Source organism: Cynocephalus volans, chromosome 1, assembly GCF_027409185.1.
Source record: "Cynocephalus volans isolate mCynVol1 chromosome 1, mCynVol1.pri, whole genome shotgun sequence".
Taxonomy (NCBI): Eukaryota; Metazoa; Chordata; class Mammalia; order Dermoptera; family Cynocephalidae; genus Cynocephalus; species Cynocephalus volans.
The window spans coordinates 206,256,336-206,280,280 of NC_084460.1; the positions used below are offsets into that span (position 1 = coordinate 206,256,336).

General features: G+C 38.4%; 1 protein-coding gene across 1 annotated transcript in view; it reads right to left on the reverse strand.

Moving 5' to 3' along the window:
• ZRANB3 (zinc finger RANBP2-type containing 3) overlaps nt 1-23,945 on the reverse strand; it is a 242,000-nt gene that overhangs the window by 125,028 nt on the left and 93,027 nt on the right. The window contains exon 3 of the mRNA XM_063077303.1: nt 16,459-16,477. Within this exon, the coding sequence (XP_062933373.1) occupies nt 16,459-16,477 (19 nt within the window). The remainder of the gene's footprint in view (nt 1-16,458; nt 16,478-23,945) is intronic.

A 23,945-nucleotide genomic window follows, 5' to 3' on the forward strand; every position in this document is an offset into this window, starting at 1 on the left:
CAAAGAATCGACAAAAAAAATCCTGAGGTGGGGAGGTTAAGGAGAAATTATTAAAGGGCCACAAAAAATGTTTATATTGTGTAATGACAATAAACAAACAAACAAACAAACAAATAAATAAATAAAAATGAACTTAGTTTGCAAAAAAAGAAAAACTCCTGGAACGAATAAGTGAATATAGCAAGGTCACAGGTACGAGCTTACTGTATGAAAATCATTTCCCATATACCAGGAATGAATACTTTGAATGAGAAAATTTTAAAAAATTTATAATAGCGCCTCCCAAAGTGAAATACTTAGGCATAAATCTAACAATATATGTATAGGACGTATATAAGAAAAACTATTAATAAAAAAAAATCAAAGAAATTCTAAACAAATGGAGAGAAATTCTGTGTTCATGGACTAAAGAAAGACTAAATATTGTTAAGATTTCAATTCTTTCCAATTTGATCTTTAGATTCAATGTAATTCCAATCAAAATCCCGGCAAGCTATTTTGTAGAGATTGACAAACTGATTCTAAAGTTAAGGCAAAGGCCTGAGGAACCGAGGCATGGAGAAGGGGATTGGACCCCACTCCCACAACCAGGCACACTGGGCCAAAACATCGGGGCCTGCCCGGGGTCCCAAGGTATGGAGCTGGCCAGACATTCCACACAACTAGGCACATTGCCAGCACAAAGGAGCATGCCAAAAACATCACCTCCATGTGGGTGGCCCACCACAGCCACCATTATAATCATGGCTGCCGCAAAAGCAGCTAGATGCCACAACCACCACGCAGATGGTCCACCAGCCACTGAAGTGCATTGACACAAAGAGAGTCACCAGCAGAGATAAAGAAGAGGACATTTCTCTCCACAAAGCCCATTTCCTAGTCACAGAAGAAGCATCTGCTCTATGATAATATTGAGGGACCTGATCACACCTCTCAGTATTGGAGAGATCATCTAGGCAACAAGTCAACAGAGTAACCATTATTCTTTCAGAAGGAGAGAAGAAGGGCCGGCCCGTGGCTCACTTGTGAGAGTGAGATGCTGATAACACCAAGGCCATGGGTTCAGATCCCTATATAGGGATGGCTGGTTAGCTCACCTGGGAGAGCATGGTGCTGACATCAGCAAGTCAAGGGTTAGTCATCTTTTAAAAACAAACAAACAAAAAAGGGAGCAGAGAAATCTAGGGTACCTAGAGGGGGGAGAGGGGAGGTAGAGGAGTTAGGGAGAGATTGGACAAGGGGCATAAAGAATAATTACTATTTGTAACAATACATATGCTAGTAATATTGATTTGATCAACATATCTCAACATTGAATCCCCAAAATTTGTATAATCAATTTTGATTCAATAAAAATTAAAAATAAATAAATAAATAAATAAAGTTAAGGCAAAGGACCTAGATAGCCAACATAATACTAAAGAAGAAGAGTCAAGACTTACTATAAGTCTACAGTAATCAAGACAGTGTGGTTTTGGCAAACGAATAAACATAGATCAAAGGAACGTAAGAGAGAGCCCAGAAGTAGACCCACACAAATATGGACAACTTTGACAAAAGAAAAAAGGTAATTGAATGGAGAAAGAATAATCTTCTCAACAAATGATGCTAGAACTGAACATCCTCCTGAAAAAAATGAATATAAACATGGACCTTACACTTTTCACAAATATTAACTCAAAATGGATCACAGACCTAGGTGTAAAATGCAAAACAAAACTCCTAGAAGATAATAACATAGGAGAAAATCTAGGTGACCCTGGGTTTGGTAATGAGATACAAGACCAAAAAGACAATTGTTTTAGTCTGTTACGAGCTGCTATAACAGAATTACCTGAGACTGGATAATCTGTAAGGAAAAGAGGTTTATCTGGCTTACAATTCTGGGACAGCTGCATCTGGCATGGGCCTCAGGCTGCTTCTGTTCATGGCAGAAAGTGGCAGGCAGCTGACAAGTACAAGCAGATCACATGGCGAGAGGAAGCAAGAGAGCAAGCAAGAGAGAGAGAGAGAGGAGGTGCCAGGGTCTGTTAAACAACCAGCTATCACGGGAAATAACAAAGCGAGAACTCACTCATTACTCATCCCACCTAGGGAGAGCACTAATCCATTCATGAGGGATCCGCCGCCATGACTCAATCAGTTTCCAACACTGCCACATTGGGGATCAAATTTCCACGTGAGTTTTGGAGGGAACAACACATCCAAACTCCATCAACAATCAATAAAAGAAAAAATTGATAAGCTGGACTTCATTAAAATTAAAACTTCTGGGCCGACCCTGTGGCGCACTCGGGAGAGTGCGGCACTGGGAGCGCAGCAGTGCTCCTGCCGCGGGTTCTGATCCTATATAGGGATGGCCGGTGCGCTCACTGGCTGAGCACAGTGCAGCCGGTCACAGAAAGACAAAAAAAAAAAAAAAAAAATTAAAACTTCTGCTCTGTGAAAAACAGTTAAGAAAATGAAAAGACAAGCCACAAACCAAGAGAAAATATTTGCAAAACATGTATTTGATAAAGGAATTATACCTGAAATATACAAAGACCTCTTAAAACTCAACAATAAAAAAGAAATAACCCAATTAAAAAATGGGCAAAAGATCTGAACAGAGACTTTGTGAAATAAGATATACAAATGGCACATAAACATATGAAAAGATGCTTAACATCATAGGTCAATAGGAAATTGCAAATTAAAACAATAATGAGATACTATTACACACCCATTACAATAGCTAAAAGAGAAATGACAATATCAACTGCTAGTGAGGGGTCAGAGCAAGAGGAACTCTCTTTCATTGCTTGTGGGAATGCAAAATGGTACAGCCAATATGAAAGACAGTTTGACAATTTCTGACAAAAGTAAACACTGTCTTACCATACATTATGGATTGAATTTAGGTCCTCCTCAAAAGATATGTCAAAGTGCTAACCTCTAGTACTTTAGGGTATGACCTTATTTGGAAATAGATTTGTTGCAGATGGAATTAGTTAAGATGAGGACATACCAGAGCAGGTTGAGCCCTTAATCCAATCTGACTAGTGTCCTTAGAAGAGACATAGACAGACACACAGGAGAACACCATGTAAAGATGAAGGGAGAAGATGAAGTGGTGCATCTGCAAGGCAAGAACACCAAGGAATGCTGGGTTACACCGGAAACTAGGAGAGAGGCATCAAACAGATTATCCCTCAGGGTCCTCAGAAGAAACCGACCCTGCTGACACCTGTTTCATAATTTTAACCTCCAGCTGTGAGAGGAAAAATGTCTGTTGTTTTATGCCATCCAGTACTTTCTTATGGCAGCCCTAGGAAACTAATACACCATATAATCCAGCAATCACATTCCTAGATATTTACTCAGCTGATTTGAAGATTTATGTCCACACAAAAACCTACATGTGTATGTGTATAGCAGCTTTATTCATAACTGTCAAAAACTGGAAGCAACCAAGATGTCCTTCATCTTCCTGAATAGAAAAACAAATTGTGGTACATCTCTATAATGGAATATTATTCAGTGATAAAAAGAAAAAGCTATCAAGCTACAAAAAGACATGGATGAATCATAAATGCATATTGATCATTGCAGTATCATATGGAATAGTTCCACCGCCCTACACAATCCCCTGAACTTCACTTATTTAATTCCCCCCCATCCTGAACCTCTCGCAACCACTGATATGTTTAATGACTCCATAGTTTTGCCTTTTCCAGAATGTCATGTAATTAGAATCATGTATCATGTAGATTTTTATTTTTAAAATGTTTAATACAAAACACTAAGCATTTGTGAAAATCCACAGAATATTTTTGCACAAAGAGTAAACCTGAACTACACAAATATTTAAAAAACAATTTAGGAGGTCAGGGCATCCCAGGATGGAATGCAGAATGTGACCAAAAAAAAAAAAAAAATTAAAGATATTATGAATGTCTGAAACAACTTCACTGAAGGGAGTGGAGGAATAAGGTGCTGACCTGAGTAATTTTGGAAATGAATGGAGTCTGTAAGGATAAAGGCAAAAGAACTATACATTAACACTATACTCTATAATATAGTTCTTCCCCATGGGAGTATAGGTTAATACTTCTGAAACTACCACACACGTATTCTAAAATTGAACAATTAAATAAATGGACAGCAGATGGTGGGAACTAGGATTCTCACTGTTAGAGTGAAAGGTTACAGATAAACAAGAGGAATAGGCTAGAACAATCCATGTGATAATGGATTAGAGTTAGAGACATCAGTATGAAAATATGTTTTGCTTAATTACAGATACAGATAGTTACATATGTAAATATTTATAAATATGTGTATAAATATTATATATATTTATATACGAGTAATATATATATATACACGAGTTAGTAGTCACATATTTATCTATTTGCTCTGTCAGCTGATAGGACCTATAAGGAATGACACCCCAGTAGAAATAAGCACACCAAGCATCTAGATCCTCATTCTAGTATCAGTCTTTGATAAAAAATCAGTGTTTCTAGGATAAATAGCTGATTCTAGGACTGGAGTATCTTGTGTTGCCAGAAAGTAAAAATGTTCAAAAAAGCAAAAAATAAAAACTCCCCAATGAAAAGGACATGTAGAAGTGACACAGGAGTAAACTGAAAGAGCTCCCAATGGCCAAAGCTGGAACAATTTGAGCATCAAGATAAATGAAGCAGCAACGAATTATAACTCAAAGTATAAAATGAATATCCATGAGTCCATACTGATATAAATATATGAGTAGGTAATGAATAAATGAGTAAATTCCTAATAATTTATATATTCACTCTGCCTTTAGGGAATTGAAACATAACTCCCCATTCCTTAAGTATGGGCTGTGCACAGCTACTTTCTTCCAAAAATCAGTGTGAAAAGGGAGAGAAAAAAAGAGTAACTTTACAGTGGAGAAATCTGACACACACTACGTCAAGCCAGGTGATCAGGGTTAACATCAACAGTGATAAGTCATATTGATAGTAAGCGCCCTTAAAATGATGTGATGGGAATGGCACTTTAACTCTGTGGTCTTCCTCCCAAAACATCACACAAAATCTGATCATGAGGAAAATATCAGACAAACCCCAATTAAGGGACATTCTAAAAAAATACATAACTATTTGCAAAGCTACATGACTATGCCAGTTGTTGAGTAAGGCAAATCATAACTAAAGCCAAAATGTTTCATTATTTTAGTTATACTAAGTTTCCATTTATATTGTCAGAGCTAAGGCTCAGACCCTTCAAACCCATTGTACAGAATGGGTCCCCAGACCCCTCACATGCCAGGCTGGGTCCCCAGGCTCCTCACTCGCAGGTCCATGCTAGGTGTTGGGAAAATATAGGAAAAATAGTCAGGGCCCCTCAGATGTTCAGAATCTTGCTGAGCATTTGATGTAAATAGGCATATGCGCTCAGGTGTTCCTTGGTTATCATCTAGTGTAATTGCACATGTGCACCCAGCTGTCCTGGGTTATGGACTTAAGTACAATGATGAGTGGCTCTGATCCAGGGTGCCTCCCATCCCGGGATGCCCCTCCCCCCCGCTGGAGGCTGCTGCTACTAGTGCCCCCGGGACCCTCTGCAAGGCCACTGCCACTGCCGGACCTATAAGCTGCTACTGCTGAGGAAACTGAGGACTGAGCTCATGTCATCTGCCAATAGCTCCTGGAATCTTTCCCAATTACCTAGCATGGACCTGCGTGTGAGGGATCTGGGGACCCAGTCTGTACAATGGGCTTGGAGGGTCTGAGCCCTAGCTCTGACAATATAAATAGAATAATAACTAAAATAATGAAACATTTTGGCTTCAGTTATGATTCGCCTTACTTTACACTAGGTAATTGGGAAAGATCCCAGGAGCCATTGGCAGAGGACATAAGCTCAGTCCTCAGCAACGGCGGCAGCAGCTTACAGCTCTGGCAGTGGTGGTGGCCTTGCAGTGGGTCCCTGTGGCCCTGGCAACAACAGCTTGCAGCAACAGCCTCCAGCAGCAGTATAGGCCTCTCCATGGCCCCACCAGGGACATCCCAGAGGCAGGGGAACACCGTGGATCAGAACTACTCATCCTTTATATTTAAGTCCATAACCCAGGACACCTGGGTGCACATGCTTACTTACATTATACAATAACCAAGGAACACCTGGGCGCACATGCATATTTACATCAAATGCTCAACAAGATTCTGAACATCTGAGGGGCCCTGACCATTTTTCTGTTTTTCCAACACCGTTAATTCTCAAGACTGTAAAAGTCTTCAAAAATAAGGAAAGTCTGAGAAACTGTCACAATCAAAAGCTTAATGTTAATCACTACTAATTGTAATATGTATCCCAAATATTTTCCTATTAATATGTTCCAAAATAGCAACCAAGTAAGCCAAGCCAAGAATCATTTCAGCCTTGACAGTTTCCTTTCCTTTTGAAAAAGGAAGAGCAGCAATACTTTATTTGGTATACCAACATCCCCCCGTAAATATTTTTTCAACTAACAGGAAAAAAAACGAATAAGGCATTGTGTGCGTGTGTGTCTGTGTGTATGTTTGTGTATAGGGGGAGAGGAAGGCTAAAGCAGAATAATGATGAAAAGTGTTACATAAGAGGAAAGCAGGAATTTTATCACTCTGATAATAGATACTACAGACAACAGAAAATAGAATCCATATATTCACAAAATTTTGTCCGTTATGACACAATATTAGGCTACTTATGGTAGCTGGCTGGTTAGCTCAGGTGGGTAGAGTATGGTGTTGCAACACCAAGGACAAGTGTTCAGATCCCTGTACCAGCCAGTGGCCACAATAAAAAATAAATAAATAGGCGCCGAGGGACCGACTGAGCAGCCCGAGACGGCGGCAGCCGAGAACGGGGACGGTGACAAAACAGAGGCACAGAGGGAGCCGCCTGACCCGGCACAGCCCTGTGAGTGACCCCCGGCCCGGCCCTGCTCGGGGGGCAGACGCCCACCCGGCTTCCGCCTGCCCCACCAGGCCACTCACCGGCCCGGGGCTACCTCCGTTTTCTCAGGTGGTGGCGGCTCCGGCCCGGCTCGGCCAAGCCTATCCTCCTCGCCCGGCTCAGCTCCTCACTGAGCCTTCCCACTTGCTTGCCCCAGTGCGGGGCTTCCCGGGGCCTGCGGGCCGGCCTCCCCTCCCAATCCCTCCACGGTTCTCTGGCGGGGCTGGTGGCGTGGGGCGTCCCCGGCCAGCATCGGGAGGGCAAGGAAGTACGAGCTAGGCTGACTGTCACTCCACCGCACCCTGGGTTCCGGCCCCCGGTAAACTTCCTGTTACTGGGAGGCAAATACCATCTCTGTGGCCACCAGTTCAGAAAAAGGCCTAACCGATTTCTGGTTAGGAACAGTGTGGTTGGAGAGTTCCCGAGTTCGCTTGAACCTGCCGGAGAGCTGACTGCAGGCGAGCACCGGACTCGGTCAGCGCCGGGGGGATTCAAAGGTGAACTGTGTGCTGTGGGCTCCTCCCCCGAGGAGCTCACACTCTGGTGTGGGAGATAAGACAAGTACACAAATAACCGCGATACCAGGAGGAAGGTGATAAGTCACAAGAAAGATCTACACAGTGCTACAAAGGCACCCAGAGCAACTGGTCATCTGCGCCTAGCAGAAACCTGGTAGACTTCCTGGGTGAGGTGGTGCCGAGCAGGGTCTTGAAGGCCAGGCTGATACACGAGGGATGCAGAAGACACGTCCCAGCCCAGCCCAGTGCACACAGAGCGGGGAGACGTTTGGCTAGGGAGGCGGAGACTCGACAGAAACCACACACCCTGTGGGGTCGCCACAGCGCGATCCAACAGCCCGGGCCAGAGCACATGGAACAGGGAGAAGTCCTGCACAGGAAGTGAAAGCTCAGCAGAGACCACACACCCTGCGGTACGGCCCCATGATCCAGCAGCCCAGCAGAGTCCAAGCTGACCAGAGAGGTGGCTCCCCGGAGAGGCCCAAGACCCGAGGCAACCACACACACAAGGCACTCGAGGCCAACTGAGCAGTCATGGAGGTAGCCATACCAAATTGGCAACCATAGCAACATTTTAGTTAGTCAATAGTCTCAAACCGGTGGACTGTGAAACCCCCTGCCACAATGAATAAACATCAAAAAAAGATACCAGAAATACAAAAAATCAAGAAAGTACACCACCAAAAGTTAATAAATCTCAAACTCTAGATCCTATAGAACAAGAAGCCCTTGAAATGACGGACAAGGAATTTCGAGTGATAATTCTAAGGAAACTGAATGAGATACAAGAAAACTCAGCTAGACATCACGATGAAATGAGGAAAAGTATACAGGACCTGAAAGAGGAAATGTACAAGGAAATCAATGTCCTGAAAAAAAAGTAGCAGAACTTGCTGAACTGAAGAAGTTATTCAGCGAAATAAAAAACACAACAGAGAGTTTAACCAGCAGGCTTGTCGAAGTTGAAGAGAGAACTTCTGAACTTGAAGATGGGCTGTTTGAAATAACACAAGCAGACAAAAAGAAAGAAAAAAGATTCAAAGACATTGAAGAAAATCTGAGAGAGATATCAGACAACCTTAAACGCTCAAATATCTGAGTCATGGGTATTCCAGAAGGGGAGGAAAACGGAGATTGCATTGAAAACATATTCAACAAAATAGTGGCAGAAAACTTCCCAGGTATAGGAAAAATCACAGATCTTCAGATCCAGGAAGCTCAACGATCTCCAAACGTATTCAACCCAAAAAGGCCTTCTCCAAGACATGTTATAGTCAAATTGGCAAAACTCAGAGACAAAGAGAGAATCTTAAAAGCGGCAAGAGAGAAGCATCAAATCACCTATAAGGGAGTCCCAATCAGGCTAACATCAGACTTTTCATCACAAACGCTAAAAGCTAGAAAGGAATGGGATGATATATTCAAAATACTAAAAGACAAAGATTGCCAGCCAAGAATACTCTACCCTGCAAGGCTATCCTTACGAAATGAAGGGGAAATAGTATATTTCTCAGACAAACAAAAACTGCGGGAGTTCACTACCACACAACCACCCTTACAAGAAATCCTCAACGGAGTACTGGGTTTGGTTCCTGAAAAATTACCACTGCCATAAAACCCCAAGAAAAATCAAAACCCACTAGTATAATAAAAATGGCAGTCATGAAGAGAAAACAAACAAACAAAAATGCTATCTACAACCTAAGGAACCAACAAACACAGAAACCAAATAGTAAATCAGAAAGTAAGGAACAAAAGACACCTAAGACAACCAAACAACCAATAAAATGCTAGGAATAAATCAACACATTTCAATAACAACTCTTAATGTAAAAGGCTTAAATTCCCCAATCAAAAGACACAGACTGGCTGACTGGATCAAAAAGGAGGACCCAACTATATGCTGCCTTCAAGAGACCCACCTCACCCATAAAGATTCACATAGACTAAGAATGAAAGGATGGAAAAAGATTTACCATGCAAACAGAAAAGAAAAACGAGCTGGAGTGGCTATTCTTATATCTGACAAAAAGACTTTAAACTAAAAACCATAAAAAGAGACAATGAGGGACACTACTTAATGATAAAAGGACTGATCCATCAAGAAGACATAACAATCATAAATATGTATGCACCCAATGTTGGAGCAGCCAGATTTATAAAACAAACTCTATTAGACCTAAAGAAGGAAATAGACACTAATACCATAATAGCAGGGGACCTGAACACCCCACTGTCAATATTAGACAGCTCATCTAGGCAAAGAATCAGTAGAGAAACACAAGATCTAAACAAGACTCTAGACCAATTGGAATTGGCAGATATCTACAGAACATTCCATCCAACAACCTCAGAATATTCATTCTTCTCATCAGCACATGGATCATTCTCCAGGATACATCACATATTAGGTCACAAATCAAGTCTCAATAAATTCAAAAAAATTGGAATTATCCCATGTATTTTCTCAGACCACAATGGATTAAAACTAGAAATTAATAACAAATGAAACTCTGGAAACTATACAAACACATGGAAATTAAACAGCATTCTACTTAATGACATATGGGTCCAAGAAGAAATCAAGCAGGAAATCAAAACATTTATTGAAACTAATGAAAATAATGATACATCATACCAAAACCTGTAGGATACTGCAAAAGCAGTAATAAGGGGGAAATTTATTGCATTAAATGTTCACCTCAGAAGAATGGAAAGATGGCAAGTGAACAACCTAACACTTCACCTTAAAGAACTAGAAAAACAAGAACAATCCAAACCTAAAGTTAACAGACGGAAAGAAATCATTAAGATCAGAGCAGAACTGAATGAAATTGAAACCCAAAAACCAATACAAAAGATCAATGAATCAAAAAGTTGGTTTTTTGAAAAGATAAATAAAATTGACAAACCATTAGCATGGCTAACAAAAAAAAGAAGAGAGAAGACTCAAATAACAAAAATTAGAAATGAAAAAGGCGATATTACAACTGATTCATCTGAAATACAAGGAATCATTCGAGACTACTATAAACAACTATACACCAACAAATTTGAAAATCTGGAGGAAATGGATAAATTTCTGGATACACACAAGCTCCCAAAACTGAACCATGAAGACGTAGAAAATTTGAACAGACCGATAACAATAAAGGTGATTGAAGCTGTTATCAGAAGTCTCCCAACAAAGAAAAGCCCAGGACCAGATGGATTCACAGCAGAATTTTACCAAACATTCAAAGAGGAATTGACACTGATTCTTTACAAACTATTCCAAAAGATTGAAACAGACACAAATCTCCCAAACTCTTTCTATGAAGCAAACATCATCCTGATACAAAACCAGGTAAAGATATAACCAAAAAAGAAAACTACAGGCCGATATCCTTGATGAATATAGATGCAAAAATCCTCACTAAAATACTAGCAAACAGAATACAGCAACACATACGTAAAATTATTCACCATGATCAAGTGGGATTCATCCCAGGGAGGCAAGGTTGATTCAACATACGCAAATCAATAAATGTGATACACCATATTAATAAAGTCAAACAGAAGGACCATATGATCATCTCTATAGATGCTGAAAAAGCATTTGATAAAGTTCAGCACTCATTCATGACAAAGACCCTCTATAAGTTAGGTATAGAGGGAAAGTATCTCAACATAATTAAAGCCATACATGACAAACCCACTGCCAATATCATCCTGAATGGGGAAAAGCTGAAAGCTTTTCCTTTAAGAACAGGAACTAGACAAGGATGCCCACTCTCACCACTCCTATTCAACATAGTGTTGGAAGTACTAGCCAGAGCAATCAGAGAAGAGAAGGAAATAAAGGGCATCCAGATTGGAAAAGATGAAGTCAAACTGTCCCTGTTTGCAGATGACATGATCCTATGTATCGAACAGCCTAAAACCTCTACAAAAAAACTGTTGGAATTGATAAATGATTTCAGCACAGTAGCAGGATACAAAATCAACACACAAAAATCAGTAGCATTTTTTTTCTCCAATAGTGAACATGAAGAACGAGAAATCAAGAAAGCCTGCCCATTTACAATAGCCACCAAAAAAATAAAATACTTAGGAATTGAGTTAACCAAGGAGGTGAAAAATCTCTATTATGAGAACTACAAACCACTGCTGAGAGAAATTAGAGAGGATACAAGAAGATGGAAAGATATCCCATGCTCTTGGATTGGAAGAATCAACATAGTGAAAATGTCCATACTACCCAAAGTGATATACAAATTCAATGCAGTCCCCATCAAAATTCCAATGACATTTTTCTCAGAAATGGAAAGAACTATCCAGACATTTATATGGAATAATAAAAGACCACGCGTAGCCAAAGCAATGCTGAGCAAAAAAAATAAAGCTGGAGGCATAACACTACCTGACTTTAAGCTATACTACAAAGCTATACTAACCAAAACAGTATGGTACTGGCATAAAAACAGACACACTGATCAATGGAACAGAACAGAGAATCCAGAAATCAACCCACACACTTACTGCCATCTGATCTTTGACAAATAGGCACCAAGCCTATTCACTGGGGAAGGGACTGTCTCTTCAGCAAATGGTGCTGGGATAACTGGATATCCATATGCAGGAAAATGAAACTAGACCCAAACCTCTCACCATATACGAAAATCAACTCAAAATGGATTAAGGATTTAAATATACACCCTGAAACAATAAAACTTCTTAAAGAAAACATAGAAACACTTCAGGAAATAGGACTGGACACAGACTTCATGAATACGACCCCAAAAGCACGGGCAACCAAAGGAAAAATAAACAAATGGGATTATATCAAACTAAAAAGCTTCTGCACAGCAAAAGAAACAATTAAAAGAGTTAAAAGACAACCAACAGAGTGGGAGAAAATATTTGCAAAATATACAGCTGACAAAGGATTAATATCCAGAATATACAAGGAACTCAAACAACTTTACAAGAAAAAAACAAGCAACCCAATTAAAAAATGGGCAAAAGAGCTAAGTAGGCATTTCTCTAAGGAAGATATCCAAATGGCCAACAGACATATGAAAAAATGCTCAACATCACTCAGCATCCGGGAAATGCAAATCAAAACCACACTGAGATACCATCTAACCCCAGTTAGGATGGCTAAAAGCCAAAAGACTCTGTCAGCACCACACTCAGCCAGTGAGCGAACCAGCCATCCATATATGGGAACCGAACCCGGGGCCTTGGTGTTATCAGCACCGCACTCTACCGAGTGAGCCACGGGCCGGCCCCAAGCCAAAAGACTCTGAATGATAAATGCTGGCGAGGTTGCGGAGAAAAAGGAACTCTCATACATTGTTGGTGGGACTGCAAAATGGTGCAGCCTCTATGGAAAATGGTATGGAGGTTCCTCCAACAATTGCAGATAGATCTACCATACGACCCAGCTATCCCACTGCTGGGAATATACCCAGAGGAATGGAAATCATCAAGTCGAAGGTATACCTGTTCCCCAATGTTCATCGCAGCACTCTTTACAATAGCCAAGAGTTGGAACCAGCCCAAATGTCCATCATCGGATGAGTGGATACGGAAAATGTGGTACATCTACACAATGGAATACTACTCAGCTATAAAAACGAATGGAATACTGCCATTTGCAACAACATGGATGGACCTTGAGAGAATTATATTAAGTGAAATGAGTCAGGCACAGAAAGAGAAATACCACATGTTTTCACTTATTGGTGGGAGCTAAAAATTAATATATAAATTCACACACACACACACACACACACACACACACACACACACACACACAGACACACAAACCGGGGTGGGGGGGAAGAAGATATAACAACCACAATTACTTGGAGTTGATACGACAAGCAAACGGAGGGGACATTGGTGGGGGGAGGGGGGAGAGGGAGGAGGGAGGGAGGTTTTGGTAAGGGGCAACAATAATCAACCACAAGGTATATCGACAAAATAAAATTTAAAAAAATAAAAATAAAAATAAATAAACAAATAAATAAATAAATAATTCAAATCCAAGAGGCTACTCATGTAAATCCAGGGTGTTAATCTTCCTAAGTAAAAACATTACAAAAATTCTCTAAATACTAAGTTTCTAGAAAGAATCATTGTCTTTAAGTACTTAGAAATGGAATACAAGTTCACTAGTGTTTCTGTATATTCACTACACAGCCCTTGAAACAACACGTAATTGTATTTAATCAAGAAGGAAGAAAAAGTAATTAAAACAGTTTAAGCTAGCTTTCCAAAGTTCATTTTATTAAAAGGTACAGCTTTGTTGGTTATCTGAAATATAGTTCATAATTGAAATACACAATAATCACACTAAACAGAATTAAACAGAACTTAAATCTTTATTTCAATTTTAAGTTAATGACTATCTTATATACAACAGGTGGATTATATAGTTCTACAAAGATTGAATACATTAGAAGAAGATAATAGTGGAAAAATAATAAAAGAAGGGGGATTAATAACAACGAAGGAAGTCATTTGTCTCTAAAGCTAGGGAGGGAAGATCACAGCTGACAGCAAAATTGTTCGGTACTCCAAGTGGATATTCAAACCTTTTTTTAAAAGTAGGTTCAATAACACAGATGTAAAATTGCTCTCCTAAGGCTTTTAGCTATTTGATGAGTCAAACAGTCATCATATCAAAATATGTTTCATTTAAAAATGAAAAAGTGGTTGACCTACAAATTACATATTGCACTTCCTTCTCTGACTTCACTTTCATTTTGTGATAAGAAGAAGAGAAGGAGAAAAGCATTAGGAAATAGAATGAAGGTCAAACCAGAGTTCATATGATTTACATATATACAAGTTCTTTCTACTTCAGCACTTTTAATTTACTAACTTTTATCCACACCAGCTCAGTAATATTCCATAAAAATGGCATTTCAACTCTACCACTAACGGAGAATATCAGGGGTTGTGAGTTGTGATCTTACACACTGTCAAGTCAAATAGGTGTAAAAGAATGAGTCTTCAAAATATTGGTAAAAAGAGAGAAGTAATTATGATGGACACAAAAGCAGGCTTTTTTAAAAAAAATTGAGGAAATATTAAATGGATGTTTTAAATTTATTAATTTAAAAGATAAGAATGGTTTTGAAAGAAGATGATAAATCATTCAACATGTGAAAAGTCCTATGTAATTGTAAATAATAAGAGATGAAGAAAAGTGACTGGTATAATGCAAAGACTTTGTGGCTAAGGGTTCATCACGAACTCTGCATACTCGTTAGTCTAATGCCAACTGAAGATAAGAAAGAAGTTTGTAGAAGAATATGAGTTAAGAAGGGAGAAGGTGCTCATCAAATGTTTATCTCAATCCATGGGTGATTCCATAAATTTAAAGCCCATTCAGATCTCTACTACAACATCAAAAGTGAGGACCAAAGTACCAATGTAAGACTTTCTACATGCCTTACTTATGGAGGTCATCAAGGATGGTGTTTCCCTTTATATTTTCTGTGTACATAAAACTGATCTGTCTTGAAAAAGAATTTATACACACCTGCATACATATATCTTATATATTCTACGCATATACATGTAGGAGAAAATGGTTATGCCTAGTTTTCAGGTTTTGAAAAATAAATTTTACATTTCGATTTGATGAAAATGTATTCAGGGACTAAAAAACATAAGCCTCTTTCAGTCATTTTGGACTCTCAAATTAATTAGTTTATGAAGAGCCTTTTGGAACTCATCCTGTTCCAAAAGAAATTTCTGCTGTTTCCCAATGTCTATGTCTTGTTTCTCCAATTACATTGCTGAAGTTCTTCACAGGCAATAACTATGTTTCTAACTATAATATCTAGTCTACATAAATGCCTATAGAATAAAGAGTCCAAACTAAAAACTTAGGTAATTAGAAATCAGCATAAACCAAGAAAACTTACATCAACCATTTTGCATAGCATTCACGTTATACTCATTGATTTTTTTCCTAAGGAAGAGTCTGCAGAGGTAAGCTATTGGTAGGAGTCTATATGTAACTAAAACTAAAAGACAATTAATTGGGAGAATTTTTTAATGGTTCCACTTTTATTTTTAAAAAATATATTCCATTTCCTTCATTCTAATATACTGCATTTTGAAAAGTGTATGTTTTTTTTTTGTTGTTGTTGTTGTTTTTTAAAAGATGACCGGTAAGGGGATCTCAACCCTTGGCTTGGTGTTGTCAGCACCACGCTCAGCCAGTGAGCAAACCAGCCATCCCTATATAGGATCCGAACCCGTGGCCTTGGTGTTATCAGCACCGCACTCTACCGAGTGAGCCACGGGCCGGCCTGAAAAGTGTATGTTTTGCTGTTATTCTTAAAGGTATCATGCAAAACAGCAACACATTTTTCAAACTGGTATGAAAAATTAGAACTTTATTGATTTATATTACTCTGAGAATGTATGTAAAGAGTATCGTAGTTCATGTAACAAGACCCTCCATTACAGTGAGAAAACATGAATATGGATATATATAAGTACATGCCACTTAAATGTATCAAATTGTCTAGTGATAATGAAATACCATTTTAGCATTACACTTCATATTCATAGGAAACAATTAACAATAACCTTTAGAGAAAAATCTTTAAAAGTTTAGCTCTTAAGCAACCAGTATTATGACAGGCAAAAACAGTTCAGCTTTTTGGGAGGCTGCATTTCAAGGCACATTCATGCATCCTAGGTGACAATATAACATTTTGGATGACTAATGTTAATGTTAACATCGTTCCAGATGCATGCCTTGCAAAGACACACACACACACACACACACACACACACACACTCATTCTCACTCTCTCTCCCTCCCCCTCCTCACCTCCCATCTCTCTCTCTCTCCTTCTCCCCATATATAGACATATAATCATACTGAAAGACAGAGAATACATGGAAAATAGTAGACATTATAAACTGGTTGTGTAATAGACATAAAAACTATGATACTTACTTCATCAGCCACCATACACCTGGAAAAAATAAAAACAAAGCCAAATTAATTTCTTAATTATTGAAGTCAACCATTTAAAAAGTTCTGATTAAGTAGCTTGCCACAGAATAGTTTACAAATGCTAAAGAACTAAGCCAGAGAGAGGTGTTTAGAAGTGTACATGAGAACATGGGCCAGTGCTGATTTTATACTCACTAGCTACCAACAGCATATGGCTATGTGGGAGTGTTGGTGCTTCAGATGTGCTGTTCCCACAGCCCACCCATGGAGATAGCTACAATGACCCTTCAAAAATGTGAGCAAAATGGCAAGTGATTATACCAATGACTTCCTTCCTCACCCTTAAACCTTGAGGTTGGTCTTCCCTAGAGATTAGAAGAATGCTTTATTAAAATGCAAGAAAATAAGTGTTCACATATTAGCTTAAGTCAAACATACAATATGAAATCTACAGTATATATGCTAAGCCTATTTTCAAGCTGAGTTCTGATTTCTATTATTTTGCTCAACTTTCTCTTTACTCTTTCTTTTTAACTTATAGAAGTAAATTCTATCCAACGAAAATTGAGGATGGGGGCATAAACTGAGGTCCTAAGTAGAAGAAAAAGCAAACAGTAAAGGGAAAGAATAACAGGCATGGTCAAGATCCCCAGGGGTCCCTTCGAGACAGTGAGCAAATCATAAGGGACAAAATTAATCTCTTAACTAAGATTTCCAGGCAACTTAAAAAATTCTGGAATATTATAAAAACTGATAAGGAAGGATGTCCCTATTTCTCTTTTATTCTTTCTTTATTCCCAATGGTCTTGACATGACAAAATTTTATATGATTTCTTTTAATATAGAATACAAATTAAGAATTTGTATCAAGAAATGTTACAGGCAAAATGTAATTAAGTTTTCAAAAAGAAAAAAAAGTCAGGTTACCTAATAAGTATCTTTAGAGAAAAAATAAAATATAAATAATAGAAGCTTAAAACATTGTCTGGACACCTAAAAGATTTATTTGTCACTGTTAGGATTAATGAATTTTACAAGGTTATGAGTAGGTATTTGTCTTTTCTCTTCAATCCAATTTGAAACTTGGTTTCTCATTTCTCTTATCCACCAGAGGTGTTTTCTTCAGCCCCAAGAAATTTTCCTTTATTATTTACTTAATTGTTGTCTCTCCTTCATATGGTACCTTTTGAATACCTGTTTTTCACAAATTAGGTTTTCTGGATCTCTCCTTCAAGTCTTTTTTTCCTGTTCCTTCATATTTCCATTTATTTAGCTTTCTGTTCTGTGCTTTGAGATAATCCTTGCACTACATCTTCCAGTATACTTATTCATCTGCCAATAATGGTCATCTTTTAGAAAAAGTCATCTACTCATTATGGTTTGAAAATCATGGTTTTGAGTTTAAGGAAGTGTGTGTGTGTGTGTGTGTGTGTGTGTGTGTGTAAGTAGAATTTACTTCAGTGCTGTTACAATTTTTGTGCAGGTGTTTGTCTTTCTCTTCTAGCACTTCTCATTCACTAGATATGGCTCTGATTATTCACTCTTATTCTCCTCTTTCAAATGCTGAGGCCTCTCACATAGTCAGTTATTTCTGTGATGACTTATTGGAAATCAGGTCTGGTTGCTGAGTTATCCTTAACAGCAGGAAACCCTGAGGTTGGAATAGGCCTACTGCCTAAAGTTTAAGGACAGTCAGTCCTACTGGAAATACCTAAAGGAAGCCTAATAATTCTCTCTTATCTACTTCAACTCTCCCAGTATACAAAGTAGGGAAGACCTGACTCATGTTAGGAAAATCCAGTACATTCAGAAGGATCAAAGTTGATCTCACCATGGGGTCTTTAGATAGCTGAAAGCCAAGCTACTCCAGTGATCCTCTGCCCTCAGTTTTTCCCCAGGGTTCTGACACTGCTTTTCAGTCAGTTAGCCACCCATAGGGTAATTTAGTTGCATAACAGTTCACTCTGAAGCTACCCCACCAAATTAGACTGTGCAAAATTGAAGGGAGGTAACAAAGGAGAGGAGGTGCTAAAAGTATTTTAAAGCAAAACACGAAATAGAAGATACTTAGTCAGGAGACTAGATGAGATCACCCAGGGAGGAAGAGCATACAAAGAAGGGAAGAGGAAAAAGGGAGCTATTCAGTGGGTATAGAGTTTCGGATTAGAAAGATGAAAAAGTTGCAGAGATCCGTTGTACAACAAGGTGCACACAGTTAACACTACTGTACTCTACAGTTAAAATGGTTAAGATGACAAATTTTATGTTATGTGTTTTTTACCACAATGGGGAAAAAGGTATAGAGAGGAGAGCCATATACTGAGCCATAGAGCACTCCAACAAGAGTTGAAGGAATTAGGGGTCATAATGAGAAGGATTTATCAAAGGAGACTGAGAAGGAATGTCCAGTCATGTAGGAAGATATCAGAAGAATAGGGTGCCCTAGAAGCCAAATAATGAAATTTTCAAGAAGGAAAGGAACAACTACAGAAAATGCTATTGAGAAGTCTAATAAAATGAGGACTGAGAAATGGCCATTTGATTTGGCAAGAGTTCATTCATAGCTCTAACAAGAATAACTTTAATGAGGGCTGACTGGTTAGCTCATTTTGTTAGAGTGTGGTGCTGGTAATACCAAAGTCAAGAACTGGCCAGCTGCAAAAACAAACAAAAAGAGTAGCTTTGATGAAATGGTAGAGTACAAAGCCTCACTAGAGTGGGTTCAAGAGAGATGGGAGAAAAGGAACGAAAGACAGTGAGAATAGAATACTGTCTCAGGGAGTTATCCCTTAGTGGGGAGCAAAGAAACATGGTAGGAGCTGGCAGGAAAACTAAGGTCAAGAAGATTTCTTTAAAAGACAGAATAATATAGATAACCAGTAAGTTTCTTATCGACTCTATGAGTGTGACATCTGGCAGGCAGACAAAAATGAGAATCAGGAACTTGGGAATCAATTCAAGACAATGAATAAAAATGAGAAAGTAGCTATACATGAAGATGATAACAGAAGAAGTAGAAATCAATGGGGTTCTCATGTGTAAACTGTAGAAAGAAGGAGGGAATTTTTCATGGCCAGAACTTTGGGAACATTTTCATTTAGAAAGCAAAGGAAGAAACTACAAGTACACAAGGAGGAGGAGAACAAGGATTGGGGTTTAAGCTGAATGGAAAGACATTCACCACAGAGTAAATGGTTGACAGTTTCAAATGCCACAAAGACGTTGCAAAGGATAAGACCTAAAAGGCTACCATACTAAGTTATTAGCAGGTCACTTGTAAACATCATGCGAAAGTAGTTAAGGAGATTGTGGGTAGTAAAAAGTGTAGGTAACAGATTAGAGTAGTCAGAAAGGAATTTTGGTAGTAAAGGAAAGATTAAAAATAGGGCATAGCTACAGAAAATGTTGGAAACCTGAATAGTAAGAAAAGAGTCAACAAAGACAAAGAAAATAAGAAAGATGATTAATGAAGACCTTAATGTATTACTATAATTTAAAAAAAGAAAATATGGCTAATACAATCTCATTTTATAAATATTTTACAGCATGTTTGATTGAAAATAATGTCTACTTTGTAAAGGGAGGGCTGCCCATAATTACAATTATCCATGGAATAAAAATGTATTTTCCTCTCATTGGAAAAAGGCAAACATAATCCAAGTTACAGGGACTTTAAACTTCAGCTGAAAAGAAAACTTCCTCCATTAAAGACTATCCATTGTATCTGCCAAATCTGCTTTGGTGTGCCAGCAGCTATATAATTTTATCTGAATTTTACAAGCGGTTCAGTTTTTCAATGTTACAAAAAATAAATAATATCCTTTTTTCCAAATTCATTGTTAATTGCTTGAATTGTAATTTATCCAGCTTCACTACAGACATCAAAGGCGAAACTTTCCATTTCACTGAGTTGTTTAAAATACCTTGAGACTCCTTACATTAATCCACTTACAATATCAGTATATATACTACAATGTTTGCAGCAGTCGTATCTTTGTATGCACATGCTCAGTTTGCTATTTTTAATCCAAATTTGATACAGACAGAAACAGAAAACTGAAAAGCATTATACTTTCTTGAGAATCATTTTACACACCAGATAAATTTCCATTCAAAGACCCACAGAACTGAACAGTTTCTATCAAACCTGAAGCTTTTCCTTAATTTCTTTACATACCTTTTCTACAATTAATGTCCATATCTCTTTTGAATAAATCGTATCTGTAAAAAGAAAACAGCAAAACTCTCCAAGAGAATATTTTAATTACAATGAGAATTTAATGAGGTTCATGGACATAAGATGTACACTCTTATTCTCTTTAGAATCATAAGTACAGGATACAGGATACGGTACCTGAAAACAGGATCTGCTTAATCAATTACCATGCATGCTTCAGCTTCAGAAGCAGGTTATTACCTCAGAGATTAATGGTGTTTTGGACACTCACGTGTAATCTGTTCATTAGTAGGACTCAATCACAACCTATTCTTTAAGATGGTATATTTCACCAATGCTTACTTAATTAATGTTAATTTAATAAACTCCACCCACTACTCCCACAGACCAAGCTACAGGGACCCTGCATTCAGTGGACTAAGTCACACATTTTTCTAGCCACAGTAATGTCTTAAAGTATTTCCCCCATAACTGTAAAACCATGATAAAATGGCCTTTATGTTTTAGTTTAAATTTTATTAATTTTTGGAATTGGTGATGCATTCACACGCATGTGGTCTAAGAGGGACAAAAGTGGAAGGTCTCTGTAAACCCCATTCCTCAAGAGTGTCCCAGATACCAGCCACTCTGGAGGCAAAAAGTTACCAATTACCTATGTAGCCTTCTAGGAATATCCTCTGTAAGTACACGTTATTATACACACACACACACAAGAGTACTTCAAAAAGTTCATGGAAACATTTGTATTATTTTTCAATTATATTTTTCCATAAACATTTTTTTTTTTTTTTTTTTTTTTTTTTGTCGTTTTTTCGTGACCGGCACTCAGCCAGTGAGTGCACCGGTCATTCCTATATAGGATCCGAACCCGCGGCGGGAGCGTCGCCGCGCTCCCAGCATGGCACTCTACCGAGTGCGCCACGGGCTCGGCCCTTTCCATAAACATTTTGAAGTATCTTCATATAATAACAAATAACCTATGATTTACAACTTTCCTAATCTTGTACAAAATCCAAATGTACACAGAAAGTGCACAAAATAGTACAGTACCGCCATGAAAACTAAGAAAAGGAAAAAAATTTGGTTGAAAATGAGAAAAAAAAAAATCTCTGTTTTTCATTGCTTTGGCTTTAGCTCTCATCTAGCTCAGTCTTTTTGTAGTGTCTTGGATAGAACCACCACTTCCTGGAAAAGCTCACCTGGACCTCCCAGCTGCTTCTGATTCTCCTCCAAGCTCTCATCTCTGCCTCTTTCCCTAATACCTCTTCCTCTGTCCATCACTTTGGTATTCAATCTTTAGTCATTTGCAATTCTTGTTTCACCTAAATTCTAAGGCTATCATCCACTCTCAACAGTTTTAAGTATCACCCATATACAAATACTAAATCTGTAAGTTAGGCTGTTGGCATATGCAAGATCCACACCTAAAACCTCCTTTTGGGCATTGTCTTCCTGATATTCTGAAGTTATTATGACATAAAATGCATGTTGCTATTTGAAACTAGAGCTGATCAAGTCCTAGATTTAAAAAAAAAAAATCTCTAAAGGGATTATTTAAGCAATTGATTTGATGTGTGATACTTTCTCTTGGGTCAGAAATTTCTGTTTAAAATAAAAACTACAAAACGATAGTATTTATTTTAGTTGCATATCAAATCAGTCTGTTGCATTTCTGTAAAAAGCTCAAAGCACTGCTCTTATTTGCAAGGGTATAATTACAAATAACCTAGATCTCTACAGCCAGCTTCTCATCTTTTTTGTGAAAATGACTAAGCGAAGTAAACTGAGCTGTGTGATCAAATGAGGTAAGACAGTACTTTGTAAACGGAAAGGTACCATAAACTTTTGTTGTTATGATGATATAATAAGTTCAATATAAACCAAATAACTATGTTCACTGTCAGGAAATAAATATTGGCAATGGGTATAAGAAAGTTGCAGAGGAGAGTAGCTTCAAATTTAGCCATAAAAACTGAAGGAAACGTGATTGACTTAAAAACCTGGTTTTATAAACACCGTTTCCATTGGGATGCAATATAAGAACAGGAAGCCCAACTCAAAATGGCTTAATCACTAAAGGAATTAATATATCACACAATACATAACACAAGTGGGATAATTCCAGGGTTGGGTAATCCAGAAACCTACCCATGTCATCCTTCTATTCTGCCATACCCAGTAGCTCCAGATCATATCCTTACCCATCAATGTTCAGAAGCACATGGAAGTTATACCCAAAGAATTCTAGAGTCTGTTAATAGGGAAGGAAGAGGAGAAAAGCTTTAGGTGAAGCAACCCACATCAGTTGCATATATTATAACTTTGAAAAATAAGTTAAAATAACATTTATTGTTTTATTTCTTTTTACCCATTATGAAATATCAGTCATATACAGAAGGACATAAAAGCCTGTAGTAATTTCAAGGTACCTAAGAGATGCAGGGTAACACAAATAAATTACTTATGTACACCAAAAACCTAATGAATTTTTAAAAAGAATTGCTTCCTCTGTTCATGAACTTTAAAAAAATTAAACTAGTCTCTAATGCTTGATAATATCTTGAAAATATTATGCTTCATTAGTTTGACTCCATTAGCACAAAACTGCCCTATAAATTTTACTGAAAGAGAACGAAACAGGAAAGTCTTTGCATCCTACTACATGGTTAAGGAAAAAATGGTGTACCTCAGCTGTTTTGAGAAAATTATTGCTCTCAGGATATATAATAATTCCCACTGAGCCACTATTTCACATATTAGCTTTTACACAATTATTTATTCTTGTTTATAAAAACGCAGGTCAGAAAAGTTGATTACTCCTGCAGCACTTAGTAGAGAATTTTTAGGGCTTCATTAGACAATAGCATTCATAAGAATATTTTGGAGTTAAAAACAAAAATATAGTTTGTCAGTCTTAGGTCCTGGAGAGGAGCACCCACAGCTGCAGCAGGTGCCGAGGTGAGCCAAGACCTGCATAGCACCGGGGCTCAATCTTAGGCCCCAGGGCTCAATCTTAGGTCCTAGAGGGAAGCACCCACAGCTGCAGCAGCCACCCAGGTGAGCTGAGACCCGCGTGGCACTGGGGCTCAGTCTTAGGCCTCGGAGGGAAGTGCCCACAGGCCCAGCAGGCACCAAGGTGAGCCAAGAACCGTGCAGCACTGGGGCTCAGCCTTAGGCCCCAGAGGGAAGCGCCCACAGCTGCAGCAGCTGCTGAGGTGAGCTGAGACCTGCATGGCACCAGGATTCAGTCTTAGGCCCTGGAGGGAAGCATGCACAACTCAGTCTTAGGCCCCGGAGGGAAATGCGCACA